Raw genomic sequence first — 21,242 nt, 5'->3', positions numbered from 1 at the left:
GAGATCTAAAGAATCATTTCTTATGGAGAGCCTGCTGAGAGATACTGCACTCTTATGTAAGTCATCATTATGAAGACAGTGGGAGAAGGCGAAGAGCCAGTCCCCCCAGCTTCCAAGCGCTTCTTCCGACAGTAGCGGTAGGAATGCCCACGCCATCTACTGGTGGACATGGGAGAAAGGGCTTGGATAAGGAGCTGGATTTTAGCTCCCACTAATGACCACTCAAAGAAGGTGATGGAGGGGAAGTAACGTTCAGGCCTTTTTTGGAACAATGAAACAACGATGACATGAGTGATCCGCCATCAGGCTGCTACCATTAGTCATGGGAGACAAATCCAGGTTTTCTGCTTTTGTCTATGCTGGGATGTAATTTGTCTAGCTTTCGCACACACGTGACCTTCCTCTTGACAAGGCGGCGTTAGTAAAAAAAAAAAAAAAAAAAAAAAGGCGGGTTTCTACGCAGCAGCTATTGTGATATCTTGCTGAGACACACAAGTGGGTCGGGCTCAAATTCTAGTTCCACTACATCATCATCATCATCGTGTGGGAAGAGTCCACACAGGGGAAGGCGCATGAATAGAAACTGCTGACCCGTCCTTTTGAAATATATGTAAAGGCCATGAATTGTGAAGTGGCAATACGGGGGGAGGCATGATCAAATTGATAGGCATGGCTGGGTTGAAAAATGAGGGTTGGCTTATTGTTGTGACACATATTGGAATCCATTCACCTCACTGAGCAAAGTGCCAGGTGTTATTTTACACGGTACTCTCACACAAAAACAAACAGTGGAAGGCTGCACGGCGGTGGAGTGGTTAGCGCGCAGGCATCACAGCTAGGAGACCTGGGTTCAATACCACCCTCTGCCATCTCTGTGTAGAGTTTGCATGTTCTCCCCGTGCATGTGTGAGTTTTTTCCGGGTACTCCGGTTTCCTCCCACATTCCAAAAACATGCCAAATTGTCCTTAGGTATGAATGTGAGTGTGAATGGTTGTTTGTCCATATGTGCCCTGTGATTGGCTGGCAACCAGTCCAGGGTGTTCCCCGTCTCTCACCCAAAGACAGCTGGGATAGGCTCCAGCAACCCCTGCGACCCTTGTGAGGATAAGCGGAAGAAAATAAATGAATGAATGAACAACAGTGGAACCTCCAAACACAAACACATTACTTTTAATATCAAAACCATCAAATGTTCCTTTTGATCGGGATATCACATGACCCAATATTCAGGTTGGAAAACGAGGAATCCAGGGGTGATATTAAAATTTTTAAAAACAAGAATATGAGCATTTTCTGTAATTGATGTTTATATGACGGCTGCACGGTGACCGAGTGGTTAGGCCGCAGGCCTCACAGCTCGGAAACCCGAGTTCGATTCCACCCTCGGCCATCTCTGCCCATAGCGCACACGTTGGAAAACGAGGAATCCAGTTGTGATATTCAAGTTTTTAGACCCAGAATATGAGCATTTTCTGTAATTGATGTTTATATGATGGCTGCACGGTGAACGAGTGGTTAGCCCGCAGGCCTCACAGCTAGAAGACCCAAGTTCGATTCCACCCTGGGCCATCTCTGTGTGGAGTTTGCATGTTCTCCCCATGGGTTTCCTCACACATTCCAAAAACATGCTGGGTTAATTGGCGACCTCAAATTGTCCATAGGTATGAATGTGAGTGTGAATGGTTGTTTGTCTATATGTGTCCTGTGATTGGCTGGCGACCAGTCCAGGGTGTACCCCGCATCTCACCCGAAGACAGCTGGGATAGGCTCCAGCACCCCCTACGTGAAGACAAGCGGTAGAAAATGAATGAATGAATGAACTATGTTTATATGGCCATGTTATGATAGGATTATCTGACTGCATGTAAACGGACTTTGTGCCAATGTGTCCTGGAAATTGCAGAAGTAGATATGACAAGCTCCATGTTTTTAAGGCATATAAAGATATTCTTTCTTTTCACGTTTAAATCACTTTTAGTAGATGACACATAAATAGTCATCATATAACCAGGGGTGCATGGCGGTCCACTTTTCTAAGGACAATTGTTAGTCATTAGAGAGACCGAAAAGCACTGCACTCACCCTTATTTTCTCTGGGCTCTCCACTTTCTCTCCTGAGGAAATGGACCGTAGATAATGATAATAATAATAATAATGCAGGTTGCCACTCGTCAAACGGTTGCAAGTGCTGGGCCAACGCTGGTTGTTGTCGATTATTTCCGACTAATGCGAAGAGGTGAAAGTGCACCTACAGCAGGGGTGTCAAACTCAATCAACTTTGCATACCAATGTAACACATATAAGCCAGTGAATGTGTGGATGGACATTTTTTTTATTATTATATTTATTTGGGCAAATACAGGAGTGAGTGGACATTGGACTGGGGAGAAAAGTGTGTATATTATATACACATGAGTGCTGTCAAAGTTAACGGAAGTTCCCTTTAACGGCAAATTTTTTGATGCACTCCTCCTGTTTGACCCTCGGCCCCCTCCGTAGTTTGGTGGAAGCACGGTAACTCTGTAGTTGGAACATATATTGATGGGAAATTGAAAAAGAAAAGAGTATTTAGATTAGTAAAGTTAGCTTCAAAGCCCTGTCAGATGGCTCCTATTTAAGTTATTTGTATGTACTGTCGCTGTGTTTGACTTACCACGGATTACATGACCTGCCAGAAACTGGAGCAGTGCAGGTATTGTTTTTATTGTCATATACAGTACTACCTTGGCATAATTGTGGCCCAATTAACCAGTGTTTTTCACATTTTTACATCTCTGTGCCAATTTTTGCATTGAACTGCTAGCTAAATTGAAGTTACAGCTGCTTTTGACGGGCTGTCAATGTGATGACCGTGGCTGAAGTCCAGTGTTATGCTAGCGTTAGCGATTTAGCATCGAAGTACCACAATGATGCACATTAGCGCTCAAAGTCATCAAATCTTACCTTTATGCATTCCCGCATAGTATCAGCATTCGGGAGCAAGTATGAGGTGAAAGAAAAAGGGGTAAAATACATCCAAATACATCCATACAGCCCTCTTTGCATTGGAGAACGGTGCGTCGGTGCGTTCAATGACCGTCGAAAAAGTAGGACAAATCGAAAATCGCATTAAACATTCAAAAACTGTGGAAATAGTTTAAGTATTGTAATAAAATAATATTCTCTGTAATATAATGATTAATTTCTATTTATTTCAATGTGTTTTAAAAGAAAAATGAAATGACATTAGGTTTGCAATTTGAATGAAATTCTGTATGACTATCGCCCTATGTAAGTATTTTCATTTGTACATTGCATGAAGGAAAGGTGCATTGAGGCAATTCTTTAATAATAATCCTTTCTGAATGTTCCTAAATAGGCTTTTTACTCACAAACATTTAATGGTAATGGTAATGGTTTTATTTCATTTGAACATGCATCAGATTACAATCGAATGCATCCCATAATCAGTTCACAGTTCCACATGTCCAAAAGGAGTAGGAAGAAGCAAAGCTTATTAAATCCTACCCCTCCATCCGGTAGTTTTACAATCAGTAACTGTTACATTTGTTCACTTCCTGTTTTCCATAATACAGTTTAAGTTTTTTTTTAATAATGCACCTTGTACAGAAGTACGAATTTAAGACCAGTATCGTAAATAGACGAGTGAGACGTCTCACTTGCTTGTATTTTGTATTTGCTGAACGTTTGTGGGCGAGTTTAAGAGCTAATATGCTAATAATAAAGAAAAGTAGTAATACAAAAATATGCTTGCTGACTGTATTGTATATTTTTTTGAAAATAATGGCCTACATAAAATACATAAAATTTAAATTGACATAAAATTTGATGTAATTATCGTTGTAGTTGCACATCGAATTGTTTACCAAATAGAGATTTTCGATACTTATATAGATGAAAACTTATTTCCATCTGTGATTAACTGCGATTAATTGTGAGTTAACTATGGGTTTTTTTTAAAGCGATTAATCACGATTAATTAAATTTAAATTTAATCGATTGACAGCCCTAATACATATATATTATATCAATAGAAATGCATATTTCTGAGCATTGAGACTGACGATAACGCCACAATGTCAATCAAGATAAAATGCCCTAAAGCTCACAAATGGCATCAACACATCGGGTCCCCGACAAGTATATGCGGCATTAATTAGCCAGTAGCCGTAACAAAAAGAAGAAAAGATAAAAGAGAGAACAAACAACAACATGAAGAATTGCGCTGTCATCCCCCCCCCCCCCCCCACCCCAGAGATGGCTCTGTCCTTACAAAAGGTTACAGCCTCCAATTCCCCGCTGAGTTGCTGAACTGTAATTGCCTGCTGTTGCTCTCATCAAACTGCTGTCACTTCCACGTTGGCTTCCCGTGGCGGGCCTCACTGTAACGCCCGCAAAAAACCTCCAAGCACAAATCATTCCGACAATACTTTGGGAAACTCAAAGTCCCATTTCGCTTGTTATTACCAAGCGAGCCACGGCTGAAGACGAAGTTCTTTTGTTAAAAAAAAAACGAAAAAAAACTCTGCGGCACAGTTAGTTAGGGATTTTCAGCTTTTCTCATGCATCCGTGCAAAATCCTTGATATTAGACACTTCCATGTCTAACTAGCAAAGAGCTTCAAAAGTTAGTGTGCTGTTTTCGGGGACGTCGTTTTGTACTACACTGTGTTTTTTGTTCCTCATCCGAGAGCTTCCATGTCGTGACATGAAGAGCGTCTTTCTCTTGCTGTTTTTCCGCTGTGTGTTGTCTTTGATTTCTGTTGCTAATTTGTTAGTTTCACTGCCGCTGGCAGGGAATTCTCTATTTTAAGTCTGGATGGAAGCGAAACCAGGGACATTTTGTGCCCTTCAGTTTTCAGTAGCGTTGTCATTTCTGTTGCTTAAATTAGCCCTAAAATGATAACGCAACACAAAAAGTTTGTCAATTAATTAATTTTTTTTTTTTTAAATGCAAGAGAGTGATGTAGCGATGTTTGAACTGCAATATAGTGACGGAATACCATATATTTAAGGTTTTAACAGAATGAAAGTATTACTATATAATCATATATAAATCCTCATATAAATCATATATATATAATCCTCCAAAACCTCCACTGGCTTCCCGTTCCCCAACGCATTCACTTCAAAATTCTTCTCCACGATCTGACCCCCCCCATTTCTCACAGACCTCCTCCATCCACACAATCCCCCACGTCCCCTTCGCTCTTTAAATCTGTTTTTAATGTCTAACTTTTTATACCCGAGTGTGTGCCCCGCCCCGCTTTTTCTTATGTTTTAACTGCGTATTAACAAATTAATGTTGTATCTTTTACTCTGTTTACTTGCTTTTATTCAACCCTCATACTTCTGTAAAGTGTCTTTGAGTATTTTGAAAAGCGCTATACAAATAAAATGTATTATTATTATTATTATTATTATTATTATATATAAACAGTAGTTTTTGGGAAGCCGACATTTTTGTCATGAGAGACAAACAAAAAAGTGAGGTTTTTTTCAAAGTCATCAAATCTTACCTTTATGCATTCCCACATAGTATCAGCATTCGGGAGCAAGTATGAGGTGAAAGAAAAAGTTGTAAAATACATCCAAATACATCCATACAGCCCTCTTTGCATCGGTGCGTTCAATGACCGTCGAAAAAGTAGGACAAATCGCAAATCGCATTAAACATTCAAAAACTGTGGAAATAGTTTAAGTATTGTAATAAAATAATATTTACTGTAATATGATGATTAATTTCTATGTATTTCAATGTGCTTTAAAAGAAAAATGAAATGACATTAGGTTTACAATTTGGATGACATTTTGTATGACTATCGCCCTATGTTTTAGGTATTTTCATATTTCATGAAGGAAAGGTGCATTGAGGCAATTCTTTAATAATAATCCTTTCTGAATGTTCCTAAATGGGCTTTTTACTCACTAACATTTAATGGTAATGGTAATGGTTTTATTTTATTTGAACATGCATCAGATTACAATTGAATGCATCCCATAATAAGTTCACAGTTCCTCCAAAAGGAGTAGGAAGAAGCAAAGCTTATTAAATCCTACCCCTCCATCTGGTACTTTTACAATCAGTAACTGTTACATTTGTTCACTTCCTGCTTTCCATAATACAGTTTAAGGTTTTGTTTTTTGTTTTTTTTAATAATGCACCTCGTACCAAAGTACAGATTTAAGACCAGTATCGTAAATAAACTGACAAACAAACAAAAACATGTTTGTGTGAGACGTCTCACTTGCTCATATTTTGTATTTGCTGAACGTTTATGGGCGAGTTCAAGAGCTAATATGCTAATAATAAAGAAAAATAGTAATACAAAAATATGCTTGCTGACTGCATTGTATATTTTTTTAAATAATGGCCTGCATAAAATATATAAAATTTAAATTTACATAAAATTGGATGTATTATTATTATTATTATTATATATAAACAGTCGTTTTTAGGAAGCCGACATTTTTGTCATGAGAGACAAACAAGTGAGGTTTTATGAAGTAATTCTTAAGGTTTAATACACTATTCTGTTCAAAGGGTAAGGGTGAAGGTGAATATCTTGTGGAAAACAGTAGTGTGCAAATAAATAAGCGCATACAGAAACAGCGATGCAGCCCACTGTAATAAGTAAACACATCACAAGCAAGCCTGTGTGATTTATTGCAGCGCCAGGGTGACATTTTCAACAGTGGCATGAGGAGCCTTGTGTTTTTATTTATATATTTCTTTCTTTTTTTTTTGTGCAGTGGACAAATCCTGAGTTTGTAATCTAGCAGAGCTGTCTGCTTATCTTGCAAGGGAAAAAAGGAGAATCCAGCTACTCAGGGCTCAAAGTAGTAGAGAGAAAGAGAGAGAGAGAGAGAGAGGTGCAGTCAGAGGAGGGAACTTGATAAAGAAACCGAGTAGTGCTCCCTGACTGGAATAATTAATCATCCCCGCATTGGAGTCCTCATTAAAGTGGAAGTCATTCAATTTGGAATAAGACCAAAGACATGCATGGCTTCACACGAGACTTGAGCAAATCTCGTGAGACTTCCGATCAATGGCTGTCTGTCAGATTAAATCCACAAGTGTGGCTTTTTTGTATGATGAAGACCATAGAACCAGAAAAGCAACTTACTGTATCGCCATGCAGCGACAGAAGTACCATAGAGGTGGTACACTTGCACTAACACTACTCAGTAAAAGTTACATAAAGTTACACTATAATATGATTACTAGTACAACAACACTCAGTATATGTGTGTATCTATATTAGGGATGCCAGTCAATTTCTTATTTACATCATAAATACATAAAACATAATATATAATATTATTACATATAATTTATTATTATTATTATTATTGTAAAATAATAATAATTATTATTATAATTACTATTATTGTTATTGTTGTTGTTGTTATTGTTATTATTATATAATAATAATATTATTATTATATAATATTATACATATATATTATATATAATGATAATATAATATTAATAATATATTATTTTATATAATAATAATAATAATAATAATAATAATATTATATAATATTATATATATAATGATAATATAATATTAATAATATATTATTTTTATATAATATATTATTACATAAAAGTAACGTAAAAGTAAAAGAACAGTAAAATGTGGTGGTGGTAGTGTGATGGTCTGGGCTGTTTTGCTGCTTAGGGACCTGGAAAATTTGTTGTGGAACATACACATACTTTCAACAGGATAAGCCATATAGAAAATGGATGGATGCATATACTTTTAATACAGTACCTAAAAAAAAACTGCTTTCCTATTCATCTTTACACCACACGGGGGCGCAAGTTGGCAATAACCAAGCAGAATAAACAAGACAACTCTTATCAAGAAGGCATACTACTATTTAAACATTGACACTTCAAATCGGTGGCTCCACAATGCTATGCTAGCTTTGCTTGTACAGTTTTTTTATTGTACATATCCCTTATATGTATGGTAAATATTTTTTTGACATTAGAACAACTTGTAAGTAAACCAGTGTTGTACTATGCTGCAACTTGCAACACGTTTTTTTTTCCTCTAAGCTGATCATATGATTCAGTCTCATTAAGTGTCTAATGTGCACCAGTCGCTTTGATTAAATTAGTAAAAAGCCAATTATTTAACTCCGTTCGAATGCCAGAATGGCTCGTGTGTTTATCCTGATGGCTTTAATGAAAAAAAAAAAATGCAAGGAAACTACTTTTTAATTCTCACTAGGACTTAATAGTTTAGAGAGAGGAAAAAGTCTGGCAAAGCAGATCCCAAGTCAGCGTTCCAGGTGTTATTATGCTTGCCAAGGCGGCGTGCTCAAACACAATAAAATATAAACCTGTTGAGAAATGCTGAAGCAGGAACTCTTTCTCCCATATGGAATGTTTACATATATTTACAAGATGTCACATAAAATTGAAGAGGCAAAATTATTCAGAAATGTCACACTGTAAGTAAAAGTACATTTTTAGTACTAAAATCTGTGCATTTACAATATAATGCAAACCACAGGAAAAAAGGAAGCTAGATTGTGATAGAAAACATCTACAAATATTATGAAATTACACTATTTGGTAGAAAATTGATGTCAAAGTGCATGAATATGATGAAAGTTGCACATTTACAAGAAAAAAGCTGTAAATCCCCCCCCCCCCCCCCCCCCAAAAAAAAGTAATAATATTACGAGAATGACATTGTAAATTTAAACAGACAAAAAAAGTTGTGAATAAAGTCTAAAATTTAGGATAAAAAAATTGTAATATTACAATAGTAATAATGGTAAAAAAAATTTATTTATAACGTGGCAGCAAAGCGGCGCAGTGGCGCACAAATAGATTAGCATGTTTAACCCTTCTAGCGTCCTCCTTCCTGACCGCGCCTTCTCAACATGCCCAAGGCCAAAGGTCACATAAGTCCCTCATTTTCATAGCTGTCTCAGATAATGCCTGTAATATAAAGTTACAAGTTGTTCTCGTAAATGTATGTATTTGTGTAGTATATTCTCGAAATTTCAGATTATTTTAATACTTCATTGTAACAGATATTTCTTGAGACAGCTACTTGTGTGACCCAAAGGTAATATTTAGATTTTTTTACTCTGAAATTTGCAATTTTTTTCTCGGAATTATACTACTTTATTCTCAAAATGTCCGTTTTTTTTTTCATGTTGTCCCTAAAATGCCCTCATACATTGCAATGATGGGAAGAAAAAGAAGCAAAATACATTAAATAAATGATGGCAAATGTCCAAATATTTTTGAGTTCCTGAAAACGAACATATTCTCTATAAGATATACAGCGTTTGATTCCTAAATGGTGAATGTCATATGTGTGTGAAAGCTACACCGTTTTATTTGGACTTAACTGTAATTTCCAACCGCCACAGTCAAGAGGCTTTCCATTATCTGTGTTTTAAAGTAAGAATAATAGCAGTGATTCTATTGCCTGTGAGATTGTTACGATAATCCCAAATGGCAGGTGACGCCATCAAACTGAATCACACTTAAAGGGATTATTATGATATTTATTCCCCACTAAGAAATTGTCGCTATTATAATTATTCACTCTTGGTTCCATTGTGCTTTGAATCCGTCGTTAAACCTGCAAAATGGGGATGAAAAGCTGTTAGAGTGTCCTTACAGAGAGCCACATGGGGGCAGCAGTTTGTTGACGGTCTTGTCAGTTAGGGTGTTTTAAGAGAGGATGAAAGAGCCGTGGGTATAATATTGCAGAGAGAACGTTCATTTGTTTTATTTTTGTTATTCAACATTGCTTTCTATGCAGCCGCCGCTTATGTCCAAATAGTAGCCAGCTACCAAGCAAACTAGTTTATAATTTATTTCCAAACTTAAGAAAGTGTTTCAAATAAAGTGGAGGGGAAAAGGACAAAGAAGCCAAAAACATCCAAATTCCACTCAGAGTGGGATGAAAACCTCTTTTTAGGCTGTCATGTTGTCACTCCTAAAGGGGACCTATTATGCTAATTTTTTGGTCCTTTGTATTGATTTGGCGGTCGAGTGGTTAGCGCGCAGGCCACACATCTAGGAGACCCGAGTTCGATTCCATCTCTGTGAGGAGTTTGCATGTTCTCCCTTTGCATGTTCTCCCCGTGCATGCGTGGGTTTTCTCCGGGTACTCCAGTTTCCTCCCACATTCCAAAAACATGCTAGGTTAATTGGCGACTCCAAATTGTCCATAGGTATGAATGTGAGTGTGAATGGTTGTTTGTCTATATGTGCCCTGTGATTGGCTGGCGACCAGTCCAGGGTGTACCCCGCCTCTCGCCCGAAGACAGCTGGGATAGGCTCCAGCACCCCCGCGACCCTCGTGAGGAAAAAGCGGTAGAAAATGAATGAATGTATTGATTTGGCGTGGTTAGCGCACAGGCCACACAGCGAGGAGACCCGAGTTCGATTCCATCTCTGTGAGGAGTTTGTATGTTCTCCCCGTGCATGCGTGGGTTTTCTCCAGGTACTCCGGTTTCCTCCCACATTCCAAAAACATGCTAGGTTAACTGGCGACTCCAAATTGTCCATAGGTATGAATGTGAGTGTGAATGGTTGTTTGTCTATATGTGCCCTGTGATTGGCTGGCGACCAGTCCAGGGTGTACCCCACCTCTCGCCCGAAGACAGCTGGGATAGGCTTCAGCACCCCAAAATGAATGAATGAATGTGTTGAGTTGTGGACTCCTATACACACACCTGTATAGAAATTTTTCTAGAGCTTCCAGAATCTGCACCTATCTGCTAATAAAATCCTACCTAAGGTCTAGAGAAAAATGTCAAAACAAAGTCCAATCTTTTGGTGTCGGTAAAATCGTCGCAACTGAAGGGTTTTCGAAAAATGTCTGGGATTTAATGAGTTAATACTTTTTTTTTTTTTTTAATGCAAGAGAGTGAAGTTGCGAATGTTTGAACTGGGATGTAACAAGGGACCACTGTGTACTGTACAATCCATTTTTAATGAGCTATATTATAACATATAAGACTAATTGGTTTGGCTGACTAAAACACAAGGCTAAGCTGTTTTGTTATAGCTTCGTAATGTTGTATAACTTCACATATTGACCTACTGGATTGGTTTTAGCATCTTTAATGCAAAAAAATGTAAACTCCCAGTAATTGCAGAGACATGGAGAAAAGGTTAGATTAATTAAACTCTGCTTTTTTCTACTCCATGACATTTTTTTTTATTTCTGACTTTTTATATTTGACTGCTGTGCTTTGTTTTTAGTTCTGTATGTTGTATTTTAATGTAATTTTTTGCTCTGTTTGTTATTTAGCTTTATTTAGATTTTACAGTAAAGCGTCTTTGAGTACCTTGAAAGGTGCAAAACAAATAAAATGGATTGTTATTATTATTATTACTATTATTAGTATTATGCCTGTCGATATCCCCAGGATAGGAAATATGCAAATCATTTCGTGTGGCGTTTGAGGTATTGTGTTTAAACTTACATTGCCTATCGTCTCACACATATCGAAGAGTATTGCAGAAAGAAACCATCACCACTATCATTCCACTGAGGCAGGGCTAGCATGTGTTTGTGAATTATTTATGACACTCTACATTGCGAATCACCCTCCTCAGTGCATTCAATTTACTACCGGAGTGCTTTGGAGCAAGGCAATGAAGCTTCCAGATTCCATACAGCTGCTCAGGAGACTGTTTGGACAGAAGCGGTGTTTAGCTTTATGTCGCTACAGTATATGACTGTGAAGCTGCACATGTAACAGCAATGGAAAAATTTACACTGTGTATAACTAGCATTGGCGTATGGCTGCAGTACACTGGCAGTACCTATGTTGAATGGCTTTGAATTGCTTTAAAAGCTACCTAGCTAAGAAGAAGTAATATGTGAAGCCAGGAGAATTCAAGAAATTACACGTGGAGTACCCCAGGGGTCAGTCCTGGGACCAAAACTGGTCAATTAGTATATCAATGACATCTGTAAAATGCCGAAAACCAAGGTGGTATTATTTGTAAACAAACTTTAGTTCTGTGGAAAGCACACACACATAATTCAAAAATGGAGAAAATGAAATGGCCATATTAAAACTTTTGATGATTTTGACAGATTTTTCAAGGCACACAAAATTGAAAAAAACACATTTCCACCTAATTACAATTAAAATATATATTTTTTAATTTTGCTAGAATTTTCCCACACATAAACGTGGATACTTACTTAAGATAAAATATGATATATATTTAAATGTAATGTAATACAATTTTGTATGTTATCATATTTTTCCACAAATTATTAATAATACTATTTAATTAATAATAATGCAAATATTAATTCATTAATAATAATAGTTCTCAGGGAAAATATATTTGCTAAAATCTTAATAATAATGCATATTATTATTATTATTATTACTATTTTTTTTATTATTATTGCTATAACCCTAACCCTATTTTTTCAGGGTCACCTTTGAAATGATGGTGAGTAGTTTGGTTTTATTTTAGTTTTATTTGCTTTATTTATTCTGTCTATTTTTTTTAAATATATTTTCTTCTTAAATGTTAAAAAAATTAAACAAATCTCTCCTTACTCCTGCTTGCATTTTGCTCTATTACATGTTGTTGAAGGGTTTGGAATTTTACTTTGGCTGAATTGTATTTATCAATATAATACATCGATTATTAGACCGTTAAGAGTGTTTGTTGAAATGGTTGTGAAGGTTTTATAACAGAAGCCACTGGAACTGATTATTTGTATATAATGGTAAAAATGTGTTTTGAGATAGAAAAACTTTATTTTATATTTTGACATAGGAGCGTTGGACGTCCCACTCTATATGTAAAGGAGACATCATGTCATCCAGTCAGATGGAGTCCACATGTTCTATAGATGTTCTTTTCAGTGCATGGAAACTGTGAATAATGGTTCCCTTTTTTAGCAGAACTGTTCCTTCTTTGCAATAGTCATAAACATGAAAGGTCTCTAACCCCTATGGGGGGGGGGGGGGGGGGGGCAGTGCAGTTAGGTTTGCAGCAAAGGAGCTTAAATTCACACAGTCGCAGCCCCATCCAAAAATATCTCAACCCTTTAAAAGTGTAAGATCCTCCACATGCGGCACCTGAACCAAACAATTAACATGCTCTTTGTGTACTATATATGCTGGATGTGCATTTGTATATATTTTATTGTGTGTATATATATATATAACCTTGAGGAAAGAATAAGAAGGTGCAAGTATGGAGTGGCGGTGTGAAATCTCCCAGCCCATAAAGTCTAATCAGCACTGAAGGCCTCGCATCAGAATGACTAATGAAATCTGGCCGGGGAGGCTGGTTCCCCTTTTAGAAACACAGCCTCTCGGAGGAGATAAGGCCAAAGAAAATAGTTGTTTCGCTATTCTCTTATCTGTGAGAACTGCATAATGTAATCTGACTCGCTGGCGTATCAGATTCATCACTCTGTCTGGCTAAGAAGGGAGGCGGTTCTGATGGGGACGGGGGGGGCAGAAAATAAAGAACGTCTTGTAAGGGGGAATAACGGTCATGTGACACATCAGAAGAGCTAATGAGTGAAAGTGTGAGCTTTTCTCTCTTATTGTCACGATGGCTGCTGAGAAGCATGCAAGATTAGCGATGTGTGGCTTGATACAGAAATATCGATATTTCCGATACCGCCTTCATAACCTAAAATTGATTTTGAAATCAAAATATCAATACTTTAGTCAATTGAGGTCATGAACGTAAAGAAAGTCTTAATTATGTTCATTTTTCGACCCTTTGTATTGTGTTGTGGGCTCCTATAGAGCAGCTACAAACAATAACCCGAACGGAATGCTTTCTAGATCTTTCAGAATCTGCACTTATTCCAGCTGTATTTCCTTAGATTTCCAAAACGGTCTGTTTTAATTTATTCCACCAACAGCCCACCCCCAGCCACGCCCACTCAGCTGTGATTGGTCATTTCCTTCAAAACTGAACAAATATTTCCTGGAAGCCATTAGCGCTACCTCAGTGCTAACACAGTGAAATCAGAGCAGTTAAACAATGCAGCAGAGCGGGAGGGAGGGCAAGCATATATATAAGCATATCCAGGAATGCCCATATAAGGATGTCTGGCTCACTGTGATGTCACAGTGAGTCGGTGTTTGAAAAAAATCTTTGAAACAGAGCGTTCAGAGCCATCCCAAACTTTTTTTAGGGCTCACTTCCAACTGCGCAAATCTCATTATCGGGAACTTTGCCATGTTTTAACACAAAAATACAACATTCTAATGAAATTTTTGGTCAGAAAGCAGAAAAGGCATAATAGGTCCTATAATGGGTTTAATATTGTCTTACATCAAGGTCAGTGTATTCTCAGGGCATTCAATTGATCGCAACTGGACTGTTTAAGTTGTCTAAGATAGATAGGTCTATAGCTCTAGTTTGAGAGTCTGGTGCAAGATCCAATCTATTTATCCTAGTCTGACTGGTGTCTGTCCCACCGAGTCTTTGAGCATGAACTGATAAAAGAGTCTATGTGTGCCCTGCAAAAGCACCTATTCAGTCAGTCAGTCATTTTCTTCCGCTTATCCTCACAAGGGTCACGGGGGTGCTGGAGCCTATCCTAGCTGTCTTCAGGCGTGAGGCGGGGTACACCCTGGACTGGTCGCCAGCCAATCACAGGGCATATATAGACAAACAACCATTCACACTCACATTCGTACCTATGGACAATTTGGAGTCGGCACTTAACCCACGCATATGCATGTTCATAATGGGGAGAACATGCATACTCCACACAGAGATGGCCGATGGTGGAATTGAACTCGGGTTTCCTAGCTGTGAGGCCTACACAATACCACTTATCCAGCACCTGTTCACTGACACCAAAAATCCCAATTATTATGGGTGTATGTGTGGTCCAAACAAACAGAATGTCAAAGAAAAACGCTAAGTGGATATTCTCATCGCTCACTAAATCTTACTGCTGAATTACAATTTGAATTAAATTCTTGGATTAATGCATGAACAGCGTTTATACGACTTTTTAGATTTTACTAAAACAGCCTTATCTCCATAATATTTCCGAGGTGCACATTTTTGTCTCGCTTAATGAGTTTGATGGCAGCCATAGAGGTAAATATAAGCCAATATTGATATTTGGATGCTCAGTGCACCCCCAATTTTCATCAAAGACACAATCCCGCCTTCCCAGAAATCCCATTGCTCAATTACTGGTTTACTCTTTGGTGTAATTTCAATTAGCATGCAAAGCGAGAAGCACTCTAAAAATGATTGGGCATCCGTTACGGTGCATAACAGAGTCATTTGAATGACATTATGATGGCTATTCACGCATAATAGGCTATAATCAGAAAATTAGCCTTCCTGAATTTTGAGATCCCTTGATCAAACACAAAGCCCACATTAGAAGAATAATTACGTTGTGTCTCTCAACACACACACACACACACACATCTCGCCAGTGATAATGATAATGCTTTAGTTTATTTTGAACATACTTAACAAAGTTACTTTGAAGAACATCACTTTTTTTCACTTGTACAATTCAACATCTCCAAAAAGGAGTCGGAATAAAAAGATCTTATTTAATCCTCGCTTTATTTCCGGTGTTTGTGTGTAATATTATGAATGCTGATTTGTTTGTTCCTGCTTTTGTGTTCATACGGAAGATGGAGTAAGACGGCTCTTTCTCCTTGAACAATATCAAGCGGAGGTGTGAGATGATTTTTCAATGTTGTCCTTTGTCTTTGCTCTGTATCTGATTACCAGGACCTTGTTGCGTTGTCTGGAGAACATTGCAAAGTGGGGAGGAGTGAGTGGAGAGCTGGAGGACAAAGGGGGAAGGCCACTTCAAGACAACAGCACACATCTGTGGAGTGAGTGGACTCTCCAGAGACTAGCTTTTTGAGAATTCTGGAGCAAAATGAAAGAAATGCTCTGACAAATTTAAAAGCCTGCTTATTTTTTTTTTGTCTTTAGGAAACGCATAAGAATGGAATTTTTCCCTCGGTCCCACCCACACCACCTGAACCCGTCTTGACTTTCCCTTGTTTCTTTTCCGCGCGGCGCCTGCCAGGCAGCAGTCGGTGGCGTGCATAAGTGGGTGCCCGCAGACGAGCGGCAGGCGCTTGTATATGCCAGTCGCTTCCTTCCGTAGCCCGTGTCCCTGAGAGACCTAATTGATATTCCAAAGCGGAGTTGGAGCTGCATCTCAGGTTCACCTTAGCCATTAGTGAGCCCCGCAGGGCTGTTTGCATTATAATCTCCGATTTAGATTGCGTGTTGCCTCATTGTCCTTCCCTCGAGGTTGAGCCGTCTGCGCCAAAGGGCTCACGTCGTAATGGAGGCGAGCTCAAATTAGCCCCGGCGTCTGAAGTTTGCGTCTGAATGAAGGGTTACGGGTTGTGACCTCGTGCTCACGCTGACAGATTAGATGAGCAAATTAATGTCCCTGCGAGAATGTACCAGGGAGGGAACGTTGCCGTATCGAAAGGTCCATCTGGGGCTTTGCGTGACGAGGGGGGATGATTCGGATATGCATCACAGCAGGAGAAATACAGAAAACCTCAAATCAGATCAACATGTGGATACAAATCAGATATTAATGTGACTGTGTGAGTGATCGGAAGAAAAGCTCCGACTCGTGCGGGGAGAGGTTGTTTGGACGCACCTTTGCATTTGCATGTATAAATAATATAAAACGTTATTGTTTTCCACAAGAAAGATACTATATATTGTTTGGGTCTACACTGCATATGCTATATTTGCTATGCTATATACATATGCTAACAACAACCATTGGCTTGTTTAATGTTCTTTGTCGTTGTTTTTCAGCTAGAATTATGACTTTATTTTCACAATAATACCACTTTATAGTTGTCTTGGCTGCCTGGTCAGATCAACATGTAGATACAAATCAGATATTAATGTGTCTATGTGAGTGATGGGAAGAAAAGCTCTGACTTGTGTGGGGAGAGATTGTTTGGACGCACCTTTGGGTTTGCATGTATAAATAATATAAAACGTTATTGTTTTCCGCAAGTAAGATACTATATATTGTTTGGGTCTACACTGCATATGCTATATTTGCTATGCTATATACATATGCTAACAACAACCATTGGCTTGTTTAATGTTCTTTCTCGTTGTTTTTCAGCTAAAATTATGACTTTATTTTCACAATAATACCACTTTATAGTTGTCTTGGTTGCCTGGTCAGATCAACATGTAGATACAAATCAGATATTAATGTGACTATGTGAGTGATGGGAAGAAAAGCTCTGACTCGTGCGGGGAGAGGTTGTTTGGACGCACCTTTGGGTTTGCATGTATAAATAATATGAAACGTTAAGAAAGATACTATACATTGTTTGGGTCTACACTGCATATGCTGTATTTGCTATGCTATACATATGCTAACAACAACCATTGGCTTGTTTAATGTTCTTTCTCACTGTTTTTCAGCTACAATTATGACTTTATTTATATAGTTGTCTTGGCTGCCTGGTTTTAATAATACTGAATGTTTTACCCTATCTGCCTTTAAAAAGCAATGAAAGAAATTAAGAAGAAGAATATTCCAGACATCTAGGTTATTGCATTAAAAACACCATAGCTACATTATAAACACATAAAGCAATACATCATAACCAATCGTGGTGTATTCAAGGGCATCATATTCTGAGTTCTCACAAAAAAAAACTTTCTGTTTTTTTAAAAAAAAAAAAAGATTAAGTCATCATTTGTCTCAACAAAGCTTGTTATAAAAGGAGACGTGTGGCAATGACACCAACCACAAAGCCCTGCGACCTTGTAATGTCTGTTGGCACCCCCGACGGACGCCACCCGTTATTTCCTCTTTCATCTGCTTTACTCACTTTCCCTCAGATATAGCCAGTTATTACTTCCATAGCGGCGAATACGACGGCGGCGCTGGCAAAAAAGTGGCGACTGCAAACACATTGGGCCATTCAGCTCACGTCCGACACTCTTTGAAGTCCTCACCTGCTTTCCATTAATTTTATTTTCATTCAAGGAGAGACATCAGACACCTGCACTCTCACTGCTGCGATAACTAAGGCTGCCTTCACACTTGTGGTTTGGTAAGCTGTGCCGGACCAAAAACTTAAAAAGATTCTTTGTGCGAACTTTGGTGTGGTTGGCTTAGCGTTGAAACTGGTATTTTTGTCATGGAACTAACGGCTGTGAAGTAATGAATACGTCTTTAGAGTCAGGACTTGATTGGGCTGTTAGCTGTGATGAATACTTCTGTTGTTTTTATATTTTATATAACACATTTCTCTTACATATTTGTCATTTCTGTTACCAACTTTTCAGTAAGAAAAGTCAGAGAAGTTGCTGGGTGACATCATGGTCTAATTTGCATATAATGTTGTAAAATGCTGTAGGGAAAAAAAGAGACAAAAAGTGACAAAATCACCATAATTACATTTAGAACTACAAATGAACACGAGGATAGAGGCAAAAAGATGTGATGATGAAACTCCACAATACAAGAGAACATGTTTGGTACCGGTTTAAACTCTGCCTGTAACTTTCTCATAGAAATATATAGGCTGCACAGCAACCAGGAAGTAGTGTTGAAGAGAATACGCATTGATACTTTGGAATAAGGGCTGATGAGAAGTTAGCGCGCAGGCCTCACAGCTAGGAGACCCGAGTTCAATTCCACCCTCGGCCATCTCTGTGTTGAATTTGCATGTTCTCCGGGTACTCCGGTTTCCTCCCATAAACATTTCCTTCCAAAAACATGCTAGGTTAATTGGCGACTCCAAATTGTCCATAGGTATTAATGTGAGTGTGAATGGTTGTTTGTCTATATGTGCCCTGTGATTGGCTGGCGAGATGTTACTTTATTTTAGTTTTATTGTACAGTGGTTGAATTCTCTTTTGCTCGTGTATGATTGAAAAGGGCTGCATGGCGGACGGGTGGTTAGCGCGCAGGCCTCACAGCTAGGAGACCCGAGTTCAATTCCACCCTCGGCCATCTCTGTGTGGAGTTTGCATGTTCTCCCCGTGCGTGGGTTTTCTCCGGGTACTCCGGTTTCCTCCCACATTCCAAAAACATGCTAGGTTAATTGGCGACTCCAAATTGTCCATGGGTATGAATGTGAGTGTGAATGGTTGTTTGTCTTTATGTGCCCTGTGATTGGCTGACGACCAGTCCAGGGTGTACTCCGCCTCTCGCCCTAAGACAGCTGGGATAGGCTCCAGCACCCCCGCAACCCTCAAGAGGATAAGCGGTAGAAAATGAATGAATGAACTTTGGAATACTTTGGAAACAAGTTTTGCTGTATACCATGTCTATAAAACCCAGGAACACAATATTCAGTGTGCCTTGAAAAATCAGTCAAAATCATCAAAAATGTCCAGTACCGAGATGAACGGTGTTTTAAAAATGGCTGGAATTGAATGAGTTAACAAGAACACACATAAACACAAAACGCTTTCAAGCGAGGACTACCGATGTGTGTAAATGTTTGACTTTAAACTCTGGGGAGCGCCAGTAAAGCAGAAAGGAAATAAAAGCTGGGAATGCTGGGAACCTGTAAGAAAAAACTCTGCAAGTATGCATTATTGCAAAATACAACCTCCCCCAACCTTTTGTGCTTTTATACAGTAACCTAACATCGGGTCATTTAAATAGTGCCTCTGAGACCCACCCTGATTGAGCCAAGATTGTCCTGATTGTTCCCACGAGATTGTTTTGGATGCGCTTTTCGGATTTTTACTGGAATCAGCTGGATTCTCAAAGAGAAGGAAAACTCAGTGGAGATGGGAATTAAACACAATATACACTTTAAACATCTTGTTGCCATATCCGACACTATAGTGCTCTTAATATAAAACCATCATTATATTTACAGTACTTGTCAAAAGGTTGGAGAAATGTTTACATTCTATTTCATGAAAAAGCGTATCCATACTTTTGGAAATAATGGTAATAATAAACTATGCTTTATGTTTGATTTGAAACATTTATGATGGTAAAAGTTCACTGTGAGGGCGGAATCATTGTTTCCATTATAGTGCGACCCAAAGGTCCAATACATCCATTCTGGAATGCTGGTTTTTGGATTTCAAAAGGAATTTTCTCCATACGAAATTAATGGCAGTGGAAATATTACATTCCAGGGCTAAACTCATGCAGCGGTTTAAGCAGAATTTTAACTTAGAGCTGAACGTTTTTTTTATTACATTTATTACTACATTTACATTAGATTACAACTGTAAGGCACATGTAACCTGTATCAAGTTAACCATTCATTTATTCATTCATTTTCTACCGCTTATCTTCACAACGGGGGTGCTGGAGCCTATCCCAGCTGTCTTCGGGCGAGAGGCAGGGGAACACCCTGGACTGGTCGCCAGCCAATCACAGGGCACATATAGACAAACTTTGTTTCAACATTTTTCTCCTCTATTGTAATCAGCAGTAGACCTTAGTAGGTAGGTTTTTATTAGCAGATAGGTGCAGATTCTGGAAGCTCTAGAAAGATTTCTAGATTTCTATATAGGAGTCCACAACTCAACACATTCATTCATTCATTCATTTTGGGGTGCTGGAGCCTATCCCAGCTGTCTTTGGGCAAGAGGCGTGGGAACACCCTGGACTGGTGGCCAGCCAATCACAGGGCACATATAGACAAACAACCATTCACACTCACATTCATACCTATGGACAATTTGGAGTCGCCAATTAACCTAGCATGTTTTTGGAATGTGGGAGTAAACCGGAGTACCCAGAGAAAACCCACGCATGCACGGGGAGAACATGCAAACTCCACACAGAGATAACCGAGGGTGGAATCGAACTCGGGTTGCATCATAATTAATGAAAACCCAACATTTTCAACATTTACCTGTTTATTTACATCTGTTGAAGTGAGAATGATTGACAGTAGGGTTTAGGTCAGGTGAGGCAGGGTATCATGTCATTATTCTTTCACCTTTAAGGTCTTAACAATGAAATAATAACACTTGGCTGCCATTGCCTCACAAAACTTTCGTCTCATTTTTATTTCGTCTTATTTTTTCTCCATCGGTTCACCTGACCTGTTTATTACCTCCATTGTGGCTCACATCAATGCAGCTCAACAACAAAGCCGCAGGATTACTTAATGTTTAATAATGGGGAAAGAAACATGACCCAAATATTGAATATTCAGCCATGGCAATCTTTCAATGAAAGTTGGCTGTACATGAGGAGGAAGCACTAACTAACGCT

The 21,242-nt window shown here is 38.5% G+C and overlaps 1 protein-coding gene across 3 annotated transcripts in view; it reads left to right on the top strand.

The window, feature by feature from the left end:
* The window catches only part of loxl1 (lysyl oxidase-like 1), a 223,809-nt gene that overhangs the window by 171,641 nt on the left and 30,926 nt on the right, over positions 1 to 21,242 (top strand). For 2 of the 3 annotated variants that reach the window (XM_058088442.1, XM_058088443.1), the window contains one exon: positions 15,764 to 15,870. Coding sequence is in view for 1 of the 3 variants with exons in the window: in XM_058088444.1 (XP_057944427.1) it covers positions 2,665 to 2,693; positions 15,764 to 15,870 (136 nt within the window). In the remaining 2 variants the exon portion in view is untranslated. Of the gene's footprint in view, positions 1 to 2,487; positions 2,694 to 15,763; positions 15,871 to 21,242 lie in introns of those variants that run through there. The other variant, XM_058088444.1, reaches the window with a different exon arrangement.

The sequence above is a fragment of the Doryrhamphus excisus genome, chromosome 12 (assembly GCF_030265055.1).
Source record: "Doryrhamphus excisus isolate RoL2022-K1 chromosome 12, RoL_Dexc_1.0, whole genome shotgun sequence".
Classification (NCBI taxonomy): Eukaryota; Metazoa; Chordata; class Actinopteri; order Syngnathiformes; family Syngnathidae; genus Doryrhamphus; species Doryrhamphus excisus.
This window is presented reverse-complemented; position numbering and strand designations above follow the sequence as displayed.